General features: G+C 44.9%; 1 protein-coding gene across 1 annotated transcript in view; it reads right to left on the minus strand.

Moving 5' to 3' along the window:
* The window catches only part of LOC145351309 (ran-binding protein 17-like), a 925757-nt gene that overhangs the window by 173048 nt on the left and 732188 nt on the right, over positions 1-20521 (minus strand). The window contains exon 24 of the mRNA XM_080200932.1: positions 4922-5060. Within this exon, the coding sequence (XP_080057058.1) occupies positions 4922-5060 (139 nt within the window). The remainder of the gene's footprint in view (positions 1-4921; positions 5061-20521) is intronic.

Consider the following 20521-nt stretch of genomic DNA (forward strand, 5'->3'; position numbering starts at 1 on the left):
AGATTTGATAGGGATGTATGAAATTATGGTGAGCATAGATAGAGTGAATGCAAACAGGCTTTTTCCGCTGAGGCTAGGGGAGAAAAAAAAACTAGAGGACGTGGGTTAAGGGTGAAAGGGGAAAAGTTTAAACGGAATATTAGGGGGGGATTCTTCACAAAGAGAGTGGTGGGAGCGTGGAATGAGCTGCCAGGTGAAGTGGTAAATGCGGGCTTGCTTTTAACATTTAAGAAAAACTTGGACAGGTACATGGATGAGAGGGATGTGGAGGGATATGGTCCAAGCGCAAGTCTGTGGGACTAGGCAGAAAAATGGTTTGGCACAGCCAAGAAGGGCCAAAGGGTCTGCTTCTGTGCTGTAGTGTCCTATGGTTTTATGGTAAGTAAACAAGCAGCAAAGTGTGTACATTTTGACTCATGTTAAAACCATGATGAATTATCCTCCTGCCACTGATTGCTGGAGCAATTTGTCACAATCTGTAACAAGTCCTTAAGTCCAAAATGAACTAGCAGACAAAGGGATCCAATTAAACATTTCTGGTACCTGCACAAGATCATATGATTGCACTTTAAATAGTCAAGGTTATGTGTCTGGCTGGTTACAACAAATGAAAATGAGGCGGGGGTAGAAAATCATTGGCATATCGCTGATGGTAGAATTTTGGCACAATGCAGTGGTAATCAGGAATGCCATTTACAGTTCTGCATAAATCATTTTGGTGGAGAAGAGAGACAACTTATGTTATGGTTTCACTAGTACGAAGACAATTTTACATTTGAAAGAAATGGGGTTATAAAGATATGTTAGTGGGGCCTGGTTTGCATTTAGAATACAGCAGCAGAGTGCTGAATTCATTGATATTGCTTTTATAATTTATACTCAGGGAAGGGTGAAAATCCCTGGAAAATATTTATTTTTAGGAATGGGATTTGCAAGATTTTGCATTTTCATGAAAGGAGTTCGTGAGAACCACTGATCTTGTTGAATATTTTAAGATCACTAAAATGATGAATGGTGGAGCGTCTATGGATGTTGTCTATATTACTTTTCAGAAAACATTTGATAAGGCTCCACATAAGAAATTTTCAGTAACAATGAAAACGCACAGAATTCGAGGTAACTTGGCTTGATTATTGGTTGGGAGAAAGCAGAGAAACAATAGAGATAAAAGGAATATTCTCTGAATGATGGAAAGTGAAAAGTAGAGATCCCCAGGGATCTGTGTTGAGACTTCAGCTTTTCATCATATATATTAATGACTTTGCTGTAGGAATAGATAGTTTTATATCTAAAGTTTTCAGATAAAATTTAGTTAGTGGCCTCAGCAAGTTGTGTCAATGGGAGCAGGAAATTACAAAGGCTAACTAAATGGCGGGAAAAACTATGGCAAACTGAGTTACATGTGAGCTGTGAGTTAATCCACTCTGTGTAAGAAACAATGGAAGAATTTCTTAAAGATGAAAGACTAAGGGCTGAGTGTTCCCATCTCACCTGCCATGGGAATCATAGTGGGCAGGGATGCACACCATGCAAAGGTCCATTGACCTCAGGAGGGATTTTCCAGTTTTAGGGCGAGCGCAGCTGGAAAATCCTGCCCTAAGCCTTTTAGAGAACAAAGGATTTGGCGATCACAAAAATTAATCAGAAAGACGAATGGAATATTGGCCTTTATCTCAAGGGTTATAAACAAAAGAGATGCATTAGTTGTACAAAGCCTCAGGAAGAGTCGAACTGAAGCACTGTGTTCAATTTTGGAAAAAGAAGTACATGAATGATACTAAAGCTTAAGGCTAACCTACAAAACAAAGTTGTTTAAATTTTGTCTGTATTCTCTTGTGTTTAAATGGTTTAGGGATAATCCGTATGAGGTTCCAGTGAAAGCTCTTTACTAATTGTCATAATTCAATGCATGCCAGCATCAAAACTAAGAATAAAAGCAAACATATCAACATCAATTGAGTGGTGGTGAACAGAGCAAGAACTCTCAAATAATTAGGGTCTATCATGTGAAAGAAATTGTAGTGATGATGACTACATAAGAAAATAAACAAGAACATAAGAATTAGGAGCAGGAGTAGACCATCTGGTCCTTTGAGCCTGATCCAGTATTCAATAAGATCATGGCTGATCTCATCATACATCATCTTTTTGTCTTTTTGTGGCCTCAGCTGCACTTACCCGCCCGGTCACCATAGCCCTTAATTCTTTTACTGTTCAAAAATGTATCTATCCTTGCATTAAAACATTCAATAAGGTAGCCTCAACTGCTTCACTGGGCAGGGAATTTCACAGATTCACAACCTTTGTGTGAAGAAGTTCCTCCTCAACTCAGTCCTAAATCTGCTCCCCCTTATTTTGAGACCATGGGTATCTTTGTGCAAGAATCAGCAGCTAATTAAGAAGGCAAATGGAATTTTGTCCTTCATTGCGAGAGGAATGGAGTTAAAAAGCAGTGAGGTTATATTGCAGCTTGTAACTGCTGCTGAGGCTACACCTGGAGTACTGTGTACAGTTTTGGTCTCCTTACTTGAGAAATGCAATACTGGCACTGGAGGGGGTGCAGAGGAGATTCACTAGGTTGATTCTGGAGTTGAGAGGGTTGGCTTATGAGGAGAGACTGAGTAGACTGGGGCTATATTGGAATTCAGAAGAATGTGGATTCTAGTTTCACCCGCCAGTGGAAACAACTTCCCTCCTTCTATCTTATCTGTTCTCTTCATAATCTTATATGTTTCTATAAGATTTCCTCACATTCTTCTGAATTCCAATGAGTATAGGCCCAAATCTACTCAGTCTCTCCTCATAAGCCAACCCTCCCAACTCTGGAATCAACCTAGTGAATCTCGTCTGTACTCCCTCCAGTGCCAGTATATCCTTTCTCAAGTAAGGAGATCAAAACTGTACATGTGGCCTCAGCAACAGTTACACAGCTGCAACATAACCTTGCTGCTTTTAAACTCCATCCCTCTAGCAATGAAGGACAAAGTTCCATTTGCCTTCTTAATTACCTGCTGCACTTGCAAACCAACTCCTTATGATTCTTGCACAAGGATACCCAGGTCCCTCTGCATAGCAGCATGCTGCAATTTTTTACCACTTAAGTAATTGTCCATTTTGCTGTTATTCGTACCAAAATGGATGACCTCACATTTACCAACATTGTATTCCATCTGCCAGACCCTCGCCCACTCACTCAGACTATCTATATCCCTTTGCAGACTTTCAGCGTCCTCTGCACACTTTACTCTGCCACTCATCTTAGTGTCATCTGTGAACTTTGACACACTATGTTTGGTCCCCAACTCGAAATCATCTATGTAAATCGTAAACAATTGCAGTCCCTGAGGCACATCACGAGTTACTGATCGCCAACCAGAAAAACGCACATTTACCCCCACTCTTTGCTTTCTGTTAGTTAACCAATCCTCTATCCATGCTAATACATTACCTGTAATACCATGCACCTTTATCTTATGTAGCAGTCTTTAGTGCGGCACCTTTTCAAACGCCTTCTGGAAATCCACATACACCACATCGACAGGTTCCCCACTGCCGCCACGTTTCAGATCAATATGCATTCCTTAAAACATTCCCTTGAAAACTACTATGTGTTGGTACTGATGCATGGTGATTTTATATATCATCTTGAAATCTGCATTAAATACAAATTAGCACCTCCATCAATGCTTTTCATGATTGGTTTTTAATTTAGTAATTGAAAATAGAAAATGCAGATGTATGGGATTGAGGGTAGTCTAGGAAATTGGATCAGGAATTGGCTAGCAGATAGGAGACAGAGGGTGGTGGTTGATGGTAAATATTCGTCATGGAGTTCGGTTACGAGTGGTGTGCCTCAGGGATCTGTTTTGGGGCCACTGCTGTTTGTAATTTTTATAAATGATCTGGATGAGGGTATAGCTGGGTGGATTAGTAAATTTGCTGATGACACCAAAGTCGGAGGTGTGGTAGATTGTGAGGAAGGGTGTCATAGTTTGCAGGGAGACTTAGACAGGTTGCAGAGCTGGGCCGAGAGGTGGCGGATGGAGTTTAATGCGGAGAAGTGTGAGGTGATTCACTTTGGTAGGAATAACAGATGTGTTGAGTATAGGGCTAACGGGAGGACTTTGAATAGTGTGGATAAACAGAGGGATCTAGGTGTATGTGTACATAGATCCCTGAAAGTTGGGAATCAAGTAGATAAGGTTGTTAAGAAGGCATACGGTGTCTTGGCGTTTATTGGTAGGGGGATTGAATTTAGGAGTCGCAGCGTCATGTTGCAACTGTACACAACTCTGGTGCGGCCGCACTTGGAGTTCTGTGTGCAGTTCTGGTCCCCACATTACAGGAAGGATGTGGAGGCTTTGGAGAGGGTGCAGAGGAGGTTTACCAGGATATTGCCTGGTATGGAGGGGAGGTCCTATGAGGAGAGACTGAGGGATTTGGGGTTGTTTTCGCTAGAAAGAAGGTGGCTAAGAGGGGATCTTATTGAAACATATAAGATGATTAGAGGTTTAGATAGGGTGGATAGTGATAGCCTTTTTCCTCAGATGGAGAAAGCTAGCACGAGGGGGCATGGCTTTAAATTAAGGGGGGGTAGTTATAGGACGGATGTCAGGGGTAGGTTCTTTACCCAGAGGGTGGTGAGGGATTGGAATGCCCTGCCTGCTGCAGTTGTAAATGCGCCTAGTTTGGGGGCGTTTAAGAGATCCATGGATAGGTTTATGGACGAAAAGGGATTGGTTTAGATTAGTGGGTCATTGTTTTTTTTAACTGGTTGGCGCAACATCGTGGGCCAAAGGGCCTGTTCTGCACTGTAATGTTCTATGTTCTATAAACAACTGAGATTCCTGATCAGATTAGCTTGTACATACGGTTTGACAACTCCAATATTCAGGAAGAAACATTTTCTAGTGCAACTCACCCAAGGCATTCAGTCCTTCTGATAAAGAGGTCAGGATGTAAATAACCACATGTGACTCTAGGCTGGCAATGAAGTTCATGTGATCCTGGGTCAGGCACTCCAGCAATGAATAATATGATAAGCTCAACTTCCGATATGACTAAACAAAATAAAAAATGTAAATATGTTTTTAAAATGGGGAAAATAAAGAGGAGACACTTTACTGGATAGCTTAAATATGCTACTGTAAATAATGAATTTGTGTTCATAATTTATGTGCAATTTTGAGGGTGCTGAAGGATCCATTATTTAGATGAGATGTTCAATCAAGATCAAGGCCTAGTGATTCAGGTGGATATTTAAGATCCCATCACAATATGTTACAGGGAGTAAGAAATTCTCTAAGTTTCTTGCAAACAAGTAACACTCCAAAAAACCTGTAACTCAACTGGATTTGCATTCACAATAGCGGCTGAACTTCAATGCTATTCAGATTCTGTACAATGCAATGGGATATTTCTGAAAAATGTAATATGAATCAAATTCTTTATCATAGCAAAGCAATTAGATGGTAATTGACAATTCAAGAATGGTTTTCAAAATGCTGATGCGTGAATAGGAATTAACACTGGTTTTTATTGCCACCGAGCCTCAAATCTTTTTACATTGAAAAAATGTTACTGGATTAACAATGGGGGTATCATCAATATAAAATTACTGGAGGTATGATCTGTGATTGATTAAACACGGCGAATAATCTACAGGATCAAACAGGATCTAGGAATTGAAATGACAATGAATTTTTGATTAACATAATAAATCCTTGGAACTTGTAAACATGGCTCCATCTTCAATCACCCTTTCAACTTCAAAGTGGGATGGTGTCCACTCCAAAATCCATACCTTTATTTCCAGCATCTCCATGAGTGAACCTCTCCACTATATATAAGCACTAATCAAAGTCACATGTAACATACTCTGCAATTGTAAATTTGGTATACTGGCTTATCCTTCTCAACCTTTGACTAGCCGAACATAACAACCTCCTTTCCCACACCTAACCTTATTTGATCAACTCATTGAGATTGTTTTCTTTTGTTCCTTTCTTACCTATCCAATTGTGGCCACATCATCTCCAGCCATGGTTTCTGTTTCCACCCCTACGCCATTTCTGGGTCTGGCCTTGGCCTTTTCCTTTTCATCTATGTGCTGCTTTTGGCAACAGTGCTGTTGTGGGAAATTACCACTTCGGAGTCAGACTGGGGACGCAACAATACAGTTTGATCTAACGAAGCTTCGTAGAGAAAAGGTACTGGCACTCCGCAATACTGGACAGCTACCTTCTCTTAATAATACAATAGGAGCGGTTTATTTTTATACATTTCAGACAATGGATAATCTGGACATTAGCCATTTAACACATTGTCATAGTTGAGTAGGATCGATAGTTTAACACATCGTTACAGCCAGACATATACAGACATTGGCATTTAACATTGCATTGTTTCATAGAATGGATACATTTCCTCTATCAGTGACTATCAATGACTTAGTTTTGGTCTATACATACAGTAATTAGTTTTCTTGCATTTATGTATTCCCATTCCCATATATGGCTAATCTCCTTATTGTCCTAGGTCTGTCCTTATCTTAAAATTGCCTCAAGCGCTCTACTAGCTTCCTGCAGTATCTGATTCCTGCATGTTTAACTTTAAATAACTGTTTGTCCTGCATGTTTTTAGTTTCAAGTAGCTGTCTGTGCTAAAAGTCAGTGCCCGCTTAATATCTCTCTCCCAGGTAACTTTTTTATGTGCCAGGTAGCCATCTTTGTGATTTTGCCCACTATAGTACTAAAATGTGTTAGATCGGGTTCCTAAATTACATTGAGGACACAGGTTCTGCATCTCAACTATCTCCCTTGACCCATCCCTTGCCTCCACATGGTCAGATTGCTAGTCTGACATCCAGTATTGGCTGAGTCACAATTTCCTCTAGTGAAGTACTGAGAAGACAGAAGACAGCATCTTCTGTCTCTGCCACAAATCCATACCCTGTCACTAATTCCATCTGCCTTACTGGTTACAGACTCAAAATGAATCAGATTGTCAATAGTCTTAATGATGACACTTAACCATGAGCTAAGCATCCAATCCTGTATCTTCTTTAAGTGGTGATATCCACGTCCATAATATCACCCATCTCCATCCCTGTTCTTTGGTCACTAAGATCCTCATCATGCTTTTTCCACTTCTACGCTTGCTTAAGACAAGTCTCTTGGCTAATCTCTTATTCTCTGTAAGCTACAGCTCATTCAAAACTCTGTTATTAGTCATCTTCATATCCTTCTGGCCTACACTGGCTCCAAATACACCAATTCTTCCACTTCAAAATCCTCATTTTTAGAATTAAAGTGTTAAGAATGTGAGGTTGACATGCAGGAATCAGGTACTGCAGGAAGCCAGTACAGTGCTTGAGGCAATTTTAAGATAAGGACAGACCTAGGACAATAAGGAGATTATTATATTTTGGGACTGTATCTTTAAAGTTAAGATAAATGAAGGGGGTCATGTGACTGTTCTCATAGAATCATAGAAATCTGCAGGTTTCTAAAATAAATCCAAGAATCAGCTGTGAAGGAACCATGTTTCTATTGTACAAATGAAAATAAACAATAAACATAAGCCTGTGGTGAACACAACAGGTCCCAAGCAGGACTAAAAGGTTAATGGACCCTCTCATGGTCTTGCTTTATACAGGGTTTGGTAAATGAGCTCCAGCTGGTTGGCTAATTATCAATCATCAGGAAGCTCATACTCAACAAGCCCAACTGGGAGGTTAATTAATGATTCCTGGGGGTAAATTCATGATCATGGGGTTTATTACAGTTTCTTAATAATAAGTCTTAATGATTTCAGTATTAGAAATCAGAGAAAGACTTAAATTATTTTACTGGGAAGAATGTATGAGTATTTATGCCTAGAGACAACAGCAACAGTCTCTGAGTTTATAATAAGGGGATTCTGAGTTTCCCAAAATCCCAGAAAGGTGCTGTTGATATTGGGTTGTAAGCAGTTGCGTTGCAAACTGTTCATTTGCTTCTAAGATGGAAGAGAAACCAAGGGTGACGAATTAGCATTTCCACTTGCTATGAGGGCAGAGTAAACCATTTTTGAGGTAAGATTACAGATTTCCCAACAAATCAATGAATATCACAGTTATACAGCAAAGGTTCGGTGTGGTGAGAAGAGAGAAGAGGCTACTTGGCTTTGTGGACCAGCATAATCAGATGAAGGTGTGAGACAGCCTCTAGTTGAAGAGATGTATCCTGCAACTTTCTATGGATTCCAGGAGGCTTGTCCTGGCATGGCCAAGGTCAGAAGAATCACTGGAACATCTTTTACTGCTTGTAGTGGATTTAAGGGACTCTCTGAAAACTGAAGAAAGTGCCTGGAGATGGTCACTTGAAGTTACTACTTGTGAAATGGGAATATGGAACCTTTTGGAAGCTGGGAGCAACTGTGGATTGTTTACTACAGGGACTATAATTTCTGGGAGATTGCAATGTGTGATACTATAAAAGTTGAATGTTCCTCTCTATAGTTTAAAGTATAAATTGCCTACAAAAATAAAGTACTATTTAGTTAATAGTTTATAAAACATTTGCTAGAGTAAAAGTTTTAAAATATGAAATTGTGTGACATTCTTTCAGCTAGTAACTGGAAGTTCAAATAAGTCATTGGTCTCTATGGAGATTGTAACAAAGTTAAGTACTTGTGAGTTGTAGTCACTGGTATAATGTAAGTAATGTTATCAAATAGCAGAGCAGGCTCCAGGGGCCAAACTCCTGTTCCTAATGCTTAAGTTTTTAAGTCACAATGTTTTAATGGTGCAATGAACAGAACATGTTTACTGTGAGTGGGCTTTATGGGGAGAAATTGTAAGAGCGCATAACGGATTTGTAGTGAACCAGCTACCTGTTTCACAATGCACATGATTCTCAACAGTCTTTTCCATTTATTTTAATCTTGTCCTTCTGCCTACTCACCTAATATCCCACATATAAGCCGTGAAGCTGGGTGGACCACTTAGAATCACCTTAGGAACTGAAAATGACAATGGCGAACTCAGCCCTGTCCACTTTGCAAGATCCTTTTTATTCACATCTGAGAGTTTGTGCCAAAATTGGAAGAGTGGTCTCAGAGACGAGTCAAGCAACAGCCTGACATATTCATACTAATGGGATCATATCTTCCAGATAATGTCCCAGACATTAGGCAGGACAGATTAAGCAGAAGTAGCAGTGGTGCAGGTATACGGTTAGGAGGGAGTTCCCCTGGGACACCTCAACATCGACTCAGGACCCCATGAAGTTTCAAATATGGGCAAGAAAACCTCCTGCTAATGACCACACCTCACTCCCAAACCCCACCTCAGCTGACGAGTTAGTACTCCTCCATGTTGAACACCACTTAGAGTGACAAGGGAACAGAATGTTCATTGGTTGGGGGACTTCAATGTCCATCACCATGATTGGCTCGGTAGTACCATCACTAAAGACTGAGCTGACTGAAGGATCCTGCTGCCTGACTGGATCTGCGGCCAGTGGTGAAAACATGTACTTGATTTCTTCCTCTCCAGCCTATCTGTTGCAGACTATCACTGTTTGCTGTGCAGATACATGGATTTGGGCCAGTGTCTGCAGGAGTTTGCGCATTCTCCCCGTGCTTGCGTGGGTTTTCTCCGGATGCTCCGGTTTCCTCCCACACCCCAAAGATGTGCTATTAGGCTGACTGGTGTAACAAATTGTCCCTAAATTAGTCTTCCCTCAATGTGGAATGCCATAAGCATAGACAAGGGTCATGGGTGGAGAGGGGACTTCATAATGTTAAAATGGCGGCGTGGGCTCGTTGGGCCGAAGGGCCTGTTTCCCAGGCTGTTTTGTTCTTTGTTCGGATGCATCTGTCCATGACAGTATTGGTAGGGGTGACCACTGAATAATCTCGTTGAGGACTAAGTCCCATCTTCACGGTGAGGATGCCCTCCAACGTGTTTTGTAGCACTACTGTAGTGCTAAATGGGATAGCATTTGAACAGATCCTGCAACTCAATACTGAGCAACCATGCGGCACTGTGGGCTATCAGAATTGTACTCAGACACAATCTGTAGCCTCATGACCCAGCATATCCCGAGTCTACAATTACCACCAAGCCAAGAGATCAACCCTGGATCAATGGAAGGCACGCATAGGACTACTTGCGAGCCAAACAGCGTAAGAAGCAAGTGGTAAATAGAGGTAAACATGAACCAACAACCAATGGATCAGGTCCAAGCTTTACTGTCATGTGATGAATGGTGATGGACAATTAAACAACTCACTAAAGGATAAGGTGGCTCCACAATTATCCCCATTCAACTATATGTGGCAGATCAGCACATCAGCGCAAAAGATGAGGCTGAAGCATTTGAAACATTAGGAATCATTGGAGTCAGGGAAGGTGTCAGAGGACTGGAAAATCATGAATGTAACATCCCCGTTTAAGGAGGGAGGGAAGCAAAAGATGGGAAATTACAGGGCAGTTAGCCTGACCTCGGTCGTTTGTAAGATTTTAGATTCCATTCTTAAGGATGGGATTGAGAGTTCTTGAAGATGCAAGGAAAACAAGGTGAAGTCAGCATGGTTTCATCAAGTGGAGATCACGCCTGACAAATCTGTTAGAATTTGTTGAGAAGGTAACAAGCAGGTTAGACAAAGGAGAGCCAGGGCCTGAATTTGACATTTTGATTCTAAGTGCTGGGCGGTCTTGAATCTGGGAGTGTTTCGGATCTAACTTTTAGGCCCATTCTCCCCATAAGCACTCTGCCTGAAAATAAATTAACGATTCTGAATTACGCTGTGCAAGTCTGTGGGCGGGGCTTATCACGCCCGAAACTGTTGCTCCACAACATTACTGAGCCCCTTATCTGCCCACCGCCCACCACCCAAACTGATTGTGGCCCCCTCCTGCCCATCCCCCAACAATCTCAGGCAGAGTGGCAGCGGACCCCCTCTCCCCCCTCACTCATTTCAGGCACAATGGCAGCAGACAGAGGCAGAGAGATCCATCCTCCCCCTTCCACCCTACAGATATCAGGCAGGGTGATCCCCCTCACCCCGAGCCTGGACCCTCTTGCACAAGGCCCTCATCTCCTCTGGACTCCGATGGCTGTGTGACATCTCTCTCTCTCTTCCCTGTCTCCAATCATCAAAGAACTCATCCACCACCCAGCCCAATAGCACACCTGCAAGTGCTTACTTGCCTTCCCCTCAATGCTAACAAACTGCATGTAATTTGCTGGAATGCTTGGCCAAACTGCCTGCAGCTGAACTGCCCTAACAAGGGGCAGCTCCATTAAAAACTGAAGAATGGATGGGCAGGCAGGCAGGCATTCCTGCACAAAATGTGCACATGATTCTCTAAGGGTGACCCTGGATGCAGCAGAGGTGAGGCGGGGTATCCTCTTCCACCCAGGAGGATGCAGACCAAGGGGGGCACTGGTAGAAATGCAGCCTCAGTCACTACCAGGATACTGGCCCCCCAAACCGGGAAGCAGTGCCAGAAAAAAAGTCAATGACTTCATCCCTGCAGCAAGGTTCAGTGCTGAACCCCATTTTGCATCTTCCCCCAGATCTCCCCTAGATCTTCCCATCCCAAGCACCTCTTTCCTTTCCCCCAGTGAGCCCTGCTGTGCATGTCCTCTAAGGGCCACCACCTGATACTCTGCAGGAGTCACGCCACCATTTCTTTCATGGCTCCTTCTGTCTCTACAGAAGACTGAGCACAACATCTGTGAGAGGGTGAAGACAAGGGGTGATGAGCCAGACCTCTAGGTCCTCACTCCCTTTAAGGATAGGGCGCTGGAGATGTGGGTTGTCAGCGACAGCATGGTCGGGCTGCCATCAATATGTGAGCACCTGTCATTCCTACAATCACTTTGAGGCAACTTTTTGGGGGCACAAGTTTCTGGTGCGAGGGGCAAGGTTTAAAGGAGATGTATGAGGTATGTGTATTTGCACAGAGAGTGGCTGCCAGGGGAGGTTATGGATGCAGATATGATAATAACCTTTAAGGGGCATCTCTATAGCTATGTGAATGGGATGGGAATAGCAGCATATTGTCCCTGGAAGGATAAGGGGGTTACAAATCAGATGGGCTGCCTGGTCACTACAGGCTTGGAGGGCTGAAGGGCCTGTACCTGTGATGTAATTTTCTTGGTTCTTTGTTCTGTGTTCAATGGAGAAATGTGAATCATGTGTTTGGCATTCTGGATTCCTCTCCCTTCCTTGCACTTAATCTTGTGTCCTTTGTTGCAGGGATAGATGCTGATGCCCCAGGGCCTTCTAGACTACAGGCCCCTAGTGCAGCTCCTGCTCATGCTGGTCAAGACAGCTCAGACGAGTTCTCGGAGGACATGGGTGAAGGCACCATTTTGGCGTTAGCTACCACCTCACAAATCACCATCCCAGATAGAACATAGAACATAGAACAATACAGCACAGTACAGGCCCTTCAGCCCTCGATGTTATGCTGAGCTATGTCCGAACCCAAGATCAAGCTATCTCACCCCTATCATTCCGGTGTGCTCCATGTGCCTATCGAATAACCACTTGAAAGTTCCTGAAGTGTCTGACTGCACTATCACAGCTGGCAGTGCATTCCACACCCCAACCACTCTCTCAGTAAAGAATCTACCTCAGACATCCCTCCTACATCTCCCATCATGAACCTTATAGTTACGCCCCCTAGTAACAGCTACATCCACCCAAGGAAACAGTCTCTGAACGTCCACTCTATCTATCCCCCTCATCAGCTTATAAACTTCTATTAAGTCACCTCTCATCCTCCTCCGCTTCAAAGAGAAAAGCCCCAGCTCCCTCAACCTTTCCTCATAAGTCCTACCCTCCAAACCAGGCAGAATTCTGGTAAATCTCCTCCACACTCTCTCCAATGCTTCCACATCCTTCTTATAGTGAGGTGACCAGAACTGCACACAATATTCCAAATGTGGTCTCACCAAGGTTCTCTATAGTTGCATCATAACCCCACGACTCTTAAACTCAAACCCCCTGTTAATAAATGCTAACACATTATAAGCCTTCTTCACGGCTCCATCCACTTGAGTGGCAACCTTCAGAGATCTGTGGATATGAACCCCAAGATCTCTCTGTTCCTCCACATTCCTCAGAACCCTGCTGTTGACCCTGTAATCTGCATTCAGGTTTGTCCAACCAAAATGAATCGCCTCGCACTTATCAGGGTTAAACTTCTTCTGCCACTTTTTGGCCCAGCTCTGCATCCTATCAATGTCTCCTTGCAGTCTGCGAGAGCCCGCCACCTCATCCACTACTCCATCAATCGTGATGTCATCAGCAAATTTACTAACCCACCCTGCAGCCCCCTCTTCCAAGTCATTGATAAAAATCACAAACAGCAGAGGACGCAGCACCAATCCCCATGGTACACCACTGGCAACTGGCCTCCAGTCTGAAAATTTCCGCTCCACCACCACCCTCTGTCTTCTATGAGACAGCCAGTTACTTAGCCAATCGGCCAAATTTCCTTCTATCCCATACCTCCTTACTTTCTTCATGAGTCTACCATGGGGAAACTTATCAAACGCCTTACTGAAATCCACATATATATCATCAACTGCTCTACTTTCATCTACACACTTAGTTACCTCCTCAAAGAATTCAATCAAATTTGTGAGGCAAGACTTACCCATCATGAAACCATGCTGACTATCCTGGATTAAGCTGCATCTTTCCAAATGGTCATAAGTCCTATCCCTCAGGACCCTTTCCATTAACTTACCAACTATCAAAGTAAGACTAACTGTCCTATAACTACCAGGGTCATTCCTATTTCCTTTCTTGAAGAGAGGAACAACATTCGCCAGTCTCCAGTCCTCTGGCACAATCCCCATGGACAATGAATATCCAAAGACCCAAACCTCATCCCTTGTCTCCCAAAGTATCCTGGGATGTATCCCATCTGGCCCAGGGAACTTATCCACCCTCAGGTTTCTCAAAATTGCTAATGTATCTTCCTTCAGAACATCTACTTCCTCCATCCTATCAGCCTGTATCACACTCTCATCCTCAAAAACATGGCCCCTCTCCTTAGTGAACACTGAAGAAAAGTATTCATTCAACACCTCACCTATCTCTTCTGACTCCATGCACAAGTTCCCACTACTATCCTTGACTGGCCCCAACCTCACCCTGGTTATTCTTTTATTTCTCACATAAGAGTAAAAAGCCTTGGTGGTTTCCTTGATCCGACCCACCAAGGACTTCTCATGCCCCCTCCTAGCTCTCCTAAGCCCTTTTTTTAAACTCATTCCTTGCTACCTTGTAACCCTCAAGCGTCCCAACTGAACCTTGTTTTCTCATCTTTACATACACTTCCTTTTTCCTCTTGACAAGACATTCAACCTCCTTTGTGAACTATGGTTCCCTCACTCGGCCATTTCCTCCCTGTCTGACAGGGACATACCTATCAAGGACACGCAGTATTTGTTCCTCCACTTTTCATTTATGCCCTTACCTGACGGTTTCTGTTCCCATCTTATGCTCCTTAATTCTTGCCTAATCACATCATAATTACCCATGCCCCAATTATAAACCTTGCCCTGCCATGTGACCCTATCCCTCTCCATTGCAATAATGAAAGACACCGAATTGTGGTCACTATCTCCAAAGTGCTCTCCCACAAACAAATCGAATACTTGGCCCGGTTCATTACCCAGTACCAAGTCCAATGTAGCCCCACCTCTTGTCGGCTTATCCACATATTGTGTCAGGAAACCCTCCTGCACACACTGTACAATAAGTGCCCCATCCAAACTATTCGACCTATAAAGGTTCCAATCAATATTTGGAAAGTTAAAGTCACCCATGATTACTACCCTGTGACCTCCACACCTATCCATAATCTGCTTTGCCATTTCCTCCTCCACATCTCTATTACTATTTGGGAGCCTATAGAAAACTCCTAACAACGTGACCGCTCCTTCCCCATTTCTAACTTCAGCCCATATTACCTCAGTAAGCAGATCCCTCTCGAAATGCCTTTCAGCAGCCGTTAAAGTATTCTTGATTAACAATGCTACTCCTCCACCTCTTTTACCACCTTCCCTACTCTTACTGAAACATCTACAACCTGGAACTGCCAACACCTGTTCCTGTTCTAACCATGTCTCCATAATGGCCACAACATCATAGTCCTAAGAACCAATCCATGCTCCAAGTTCATCTACCTTATTCCGGATGCTCCTTGCATTGAAGTAAATACACTTCAACCCACAAGCCTATCTGCCTGTACACTCCTGTGATCTCGATACCTTCCTCAGTATCTCACTACCCTCACACTGACTTTTGGACTATAGCTCGTTTTCCCATCCCCCTGGCAAATTGGTTTAAATCTCCCTGAAGAGCTGTGCAAATTTCCCTCCCAGGATATTGGTGCCCCTCAGGTTCAGGTGCAAACTGTCCTGTTTGTACAGGTCCCACCTTCCCCAGAATGTGCTCCAATTATTCAGATACTGACGAGTTGGTGGGTCCAGTTAGTGTTGAGGCTTTTGGGTCACTCTCTGGTGAGCATGACACATTTACCTATGTACATCGTTTGGAACAGGGAACATCCAAGGCCTCTGGCACACTGGGGCCTACACAGTAAGAAGTCGCACAACACCAGTTTAAAGTCCAACAGGTTTATTTGGTAGCAAACGCCACTAGCCTTCAGCGCGCTGCTCCTTTGTCAAGTGAGTGGGAGTTCTGTTCACAAACTGAGCATATAAAGACACAAACTCAATTCACAGAATAATGATTGGAATGTGAGTCTTTACAGCTAATAAAGTCTTAAAGGTGCAGACAATGTGAATAGAGAAAGCATTAAGCACAGGTTAAAGAGATATGTATTGTCTCCAGACAGGGCAGTTAGTGAGATTTTGCAAGTTCAGGGGGCCTGCCAGAGGCAAGGACTTAGCTGGCCCCAGTCGACATGAGATCTGAGATCTCTTCTCCCTCAGCTGCTGGAGATGCAGCACAGAGCCAGGGAATGCAGGAGGGGCTAACAGCCACACTGGACCAACTGTGAGGCCATTGGGAGGAGTCCCAAAGCTTTCAGGTGGACCAGCTATTGACTGTCTTGCATGCTTCGCAGGCCAATACTGCAAGGGTGGCATCTGCAGTAGAAAGCAGGGGATCCTCACAATGAGTGGCAGGCTCCAAGCAATGGCCGAGTCACAGTACCTCACAGCTGAGGGGCTGAACAGGCTTCTTGAGATTCTGCGTCATACAGCTGAGAGGCTCGAGGGCTTTCAGGAGACTCAGTAGGACAGTGCTGAGACACAGCGGTCTATGGCAGCAGCTGTTGAGAACATGGCCCAGTCTCAAAGGATCATGGCTGAAGGGTTGCAGAGCATGGCCCAGTCTGAGAGGACCACAGCTGAGGGGTTGCAGAGCACGGTTCAGTCTCAGATGGCACTTGCTGTGGTCACTGAGAGGTGGCTCTCAACTCAAGTGGCCATTGCAGAGGGCTCGACCACCATGGGCAGTGCCAGATGACTCTGGAGCTTCTAGAGCTCACTGCAGGAGTATTTCATCCCATGAAGTGACCCAGGAGCCCACAGAAACCCCAAGGTAGGAGGAAGGGGTCAAGCCCATGGCAGAACCTCCCAGCCAGGAGAGATGGCTGTGGCTTCCGACTCCCCCTTCCTGACACCAGGGCATCTCAGGGGCAGTGGAATGGAGAGGGTGTCATGGAAATATCCCAGACTCCTGGAAGCAGGCCAGGGCCCTCAAGATCCAGGGCCTCCAGAGGACACCCACCATATGCATCACAAGCCACGGGGTATGGTAGTCAGCTGGCCCCCTCCACCTCCGATGTACATTGTCGGGAATCACTGAGACATAGGCCATGTGAGGTTAGGAAGTTGTATTTGTACTGGGATGGCACAGTGAAGGGCAGCACTGGTCAGAAAGGATATGTAAGCACATTAACATTTTCTGTTCACAAGTTTTTATGCTAGAGTGACTTATTTAAACACCTTCATTGCAAATAAATGTTTTCCACCACTGACCTATGATTAATTTATCATGATTATGAATCCTCTTCCATTGATGATTGCCTGAGGGATGCTTCATGTTGATGTCAGTTGGGGAGGCCCCTCAGTGCTGTGTCAATGAGAAAAGGAAGGCATTGATTCCCCAGACTCCACGAGTGATTCCCTCCCATTTCCTCCACCCAACCCAGGGTCCTGGTATGGGGGTTTCAGATCCCTTACCCACTACACAGATGCAGGCCCAGTTGCCAGTGTGCATACAGAGCTCTGGTAGGAGTCAGACTAGCTTCCACCAGGGCATCAGCATAATGGTGCTTAGCGAGTTGTCATCAACCTGCCAAAAAACTCGCTAACGCGGAGTATCCAGGCCCACCAATCTGGTGTGACAACATTGCAGGATACAGAAGGAATCTGGGGCGAGGGGAGGGGAGAGGCAGAGGGGTCATGGGAGGTGGTGGAGAGAGGGGGGGGATGGTGGAGGGAGGCTGCCAGCCCTCAAGCGCCAGGTTGGTGTTCCTCAGCATGCTCTTCCTCATCTTCCTCCTCGTCCTCTTCCTCTTTCTTCTGTCAGTCATCCTCCCCAGCGACACCCGGCTGGTCAGTTTCCACATCCTCCTCCTCTTCAATATGTTACCTCTCTATAGAGCCAGATTGTGTAAGGCATAGCACACGATCACTATGCGGTAACAGATCACCGGGCTGTATTAGGGGGCCCCACCAGATCGGTCCAGGCACCGGACTCACATCTTGAGAAGCCTAATGCATCTCTCCACTATTGTGCGGGTGGCTACATGAGCTGGTCTCCACCTGAGACTCAGGCCTCTGCACAGGCATCATGAGCCATGTCCAAAGCCATATCATCCACAAGCCAACCTCACAGCCTGGCTCCTCCTCAAATACCACCGGGGTGTCCGAGCTTCTGACAATGAAGCTGTCATGCACACTAACTGGATGTCTGGCACAGACCTGCATGATGGTCATATTATGGTTGCACACCAGCTGAATATTCAGGGAGTGGAACCCGCACCTATTGACAAATCTCCATGGATTCTGTAGGGGGGCCTTGAGGACGACGTGTGTGCAGTCTATCACCCCCTGCATTTAGGCTTCCCCACAATGTCTGCGAACCTTGCAGCCCGGGCTTCCTGCTGCACCTGGTCCAGGTTGAAAGTGATGAACTGGCCAGCCCGGGCATACAGGACTTCAGTGACCTGCCTCACACATTGGGAGGTGCCACAGACATCTCTGCTTAGAGTCTGGAAAGAGCCAATAGTGTAGAGGTTTAGAGCTACCGTCAATATGACAGCCACCGAGAGTGTGTACCCCCTTCCCCGCCTCTGGGTGCCAGCTCCTGCACATGTGTTACATGGTCTTCTTTTAGATTCGAAGACATCGGCGGCACAAGGTATCTGACTTCTGCTCGAAAGACATTTGTGCACGGAATTACCGTGGTCTCTGCTCCCTCCTTCTCCTACGTCCCCCTCTGGGTCAATTGCGGCCACCTCCTGCCTCTGGTGGTTGTCTCCCTCTGGTCTAGGAAGTGGTACAAGGAACAAAGAACAAAGAAAATTACAGCACGGAACAGACCCTTCAGCCCACCAAGGCTGCACCAACCATGCTGTGTGACTTAACTAAAACCCCCAATGCTTCCAGGGACCATATCCCTCTATTCCCATCCTAGTCAAGACGCCCCTTAAAAGTCACTATCGTATCCACTTCCACTACCTCCCCCCGCAACGAGTTCCAGGCACCCACCACTCTCTGTGTAAAAAATCTGCCTCATACATCTCTTTCAAAACTTGCCCCTCGCACCTTAAACCTATGTCCCCTAGTAACTGACTTTCCACCCTGGGAAAAAATTTCTGACTCTCCATTCTGTCCATGCCTCTCATAATCTTACAGACTTCTATCAGGTATCCCCTCAACCTCTGTTGCTCCAGTGAGAACAAACCAAGTTTCTCCAACCTCTCCTCATAGCTAAAAGGCCTCCTGTGCCTACAATTGTTCCTCTTTGCTGCTCCTCCTCCTCAGCTCCAGCAGTAACCAAAAGATCAGCTAGATCTATTGGTTGCATAGAAAAAGCCATGTCGTCACTCTGAAGGGTTGGGAGAGATGGCGGGAGAGGGGGGAGATGGAGAGGAACACATGTAGAGATTATGGAATGCTGCTTGCCCCTAGTACATCCACAATCACAGTCCCCCCCAATTCCCCCAGCCACCTACTCCCTACAATCACAGCCCCTAATTCCCCCAGCCGTATGTTCCCCACAATCACAGCCCCCCCAATTCCGTAGCCACATGCTCCCTACAATCACAGCTCCATAAAAAGTTGAGAAGCTGCAGCAGTGCTATTTGCAAGGGCTTTGTACATATCCTTCACCTGGAAGTGCGTGCACTATGACCTACCAGCACCAGAAGACCCAAAGTCAATGCTGAGACCCGGGTCCATGCTGCAAGTCAGACATCGGAGACCTTGCAGAGCAACAGACGTCCATTCCCCCACACATTCACAGAGCGCCACCATTCCAACACAGAAAATGGCCACAACAACAGGAGACTCGTAAGTAGCAAAGAGCCGTTGGCCGCTATGCACTTACCTCCTCCCTAACCCTAACTGATGGAGTGTCCTGGATCAGACCTTTATTGAGCATGTCTGAATTGTGCCCATTCCTGATTGGTGAATGCGGTGATAAAGGGGGAAGTACTGGTAAAATGTATTTAAATTGCTGTCATACCTGTTTTGGGTGCGGTCCTAATTGTTGCCATTTTCAGCCATTAGAAAGGGGGAAGTGGCACAGAGGCGGTCATGGATTGCGCTACTCGCCTCATGCCTGACTCTAACAAGTTTCCGCACTCGAAAATGGACGCAACTTGAAAATAAAATCGGGCCCCCAATGGACATTATCCACTTGGATTTTCAAAAGCTCTTTGATAAGGTGACGCACAGGAGGCTGCTGAATAAGATGTGCTAGAGGCAAGGTACCAGTATGGATAGAAGGTTGGCTGTCTGGCAGAAGGCAGAGAGTGGGGATAAAGGGGTCCTTTTCAGGATGGCTGGTGACTTGTGGCACTCCAGAGGAGTCAGGGTTGGGACCACAACTTTTCACTTTATACAACAATGATCTAGATAAAGGAACTGAGGCCATTGCAGTTAAGGTTGCAGTTGATACAAAGCTAAGTGGAGGGACGGGTAGTATTGTGGAGTTGGAGAGGCTTTTTGATTTGATTTATTATTGTCACATGCATTTGTTGGATTGTTCACCCAGTAATAGGAAATGTGGATTAGCTTGGACTGTCGTAATACAGGTTAATTTTATCCTACTGATGATAAAAGGTGTTTTTCCAACAATAATGTATTGTTACTTCTGCGCTATAAAGGCAAAACTTACCATTCATAGCGCACAAGGGGAGAAGGAAAGGAAAGGGTGCAGAATATAGTGTTACACTAATAGCCACGGTGTAGAGAAAAATCAGCTTAACATATGACAGGTCCAATCAAAAGTCTGATGGCAGCAG

Source organism: Carcharhinus amblyrhynchos, chromosome 13 (genome assembly GCF_965287045.1).
Source record: "Carcharhinus amblyrhynchos chromosome 13, sCarAmb.v2.hapA, whole genome shotgun sequence".
NCBI classification, from domain to species: domain Eukaryota; kingdom Metazoa; phylum Chordata; class Chondrichthyes; order Carcharhiniformes; family Carcharhinidae; genus Carcharhinus; species Carcharhinus amblyrhynchos.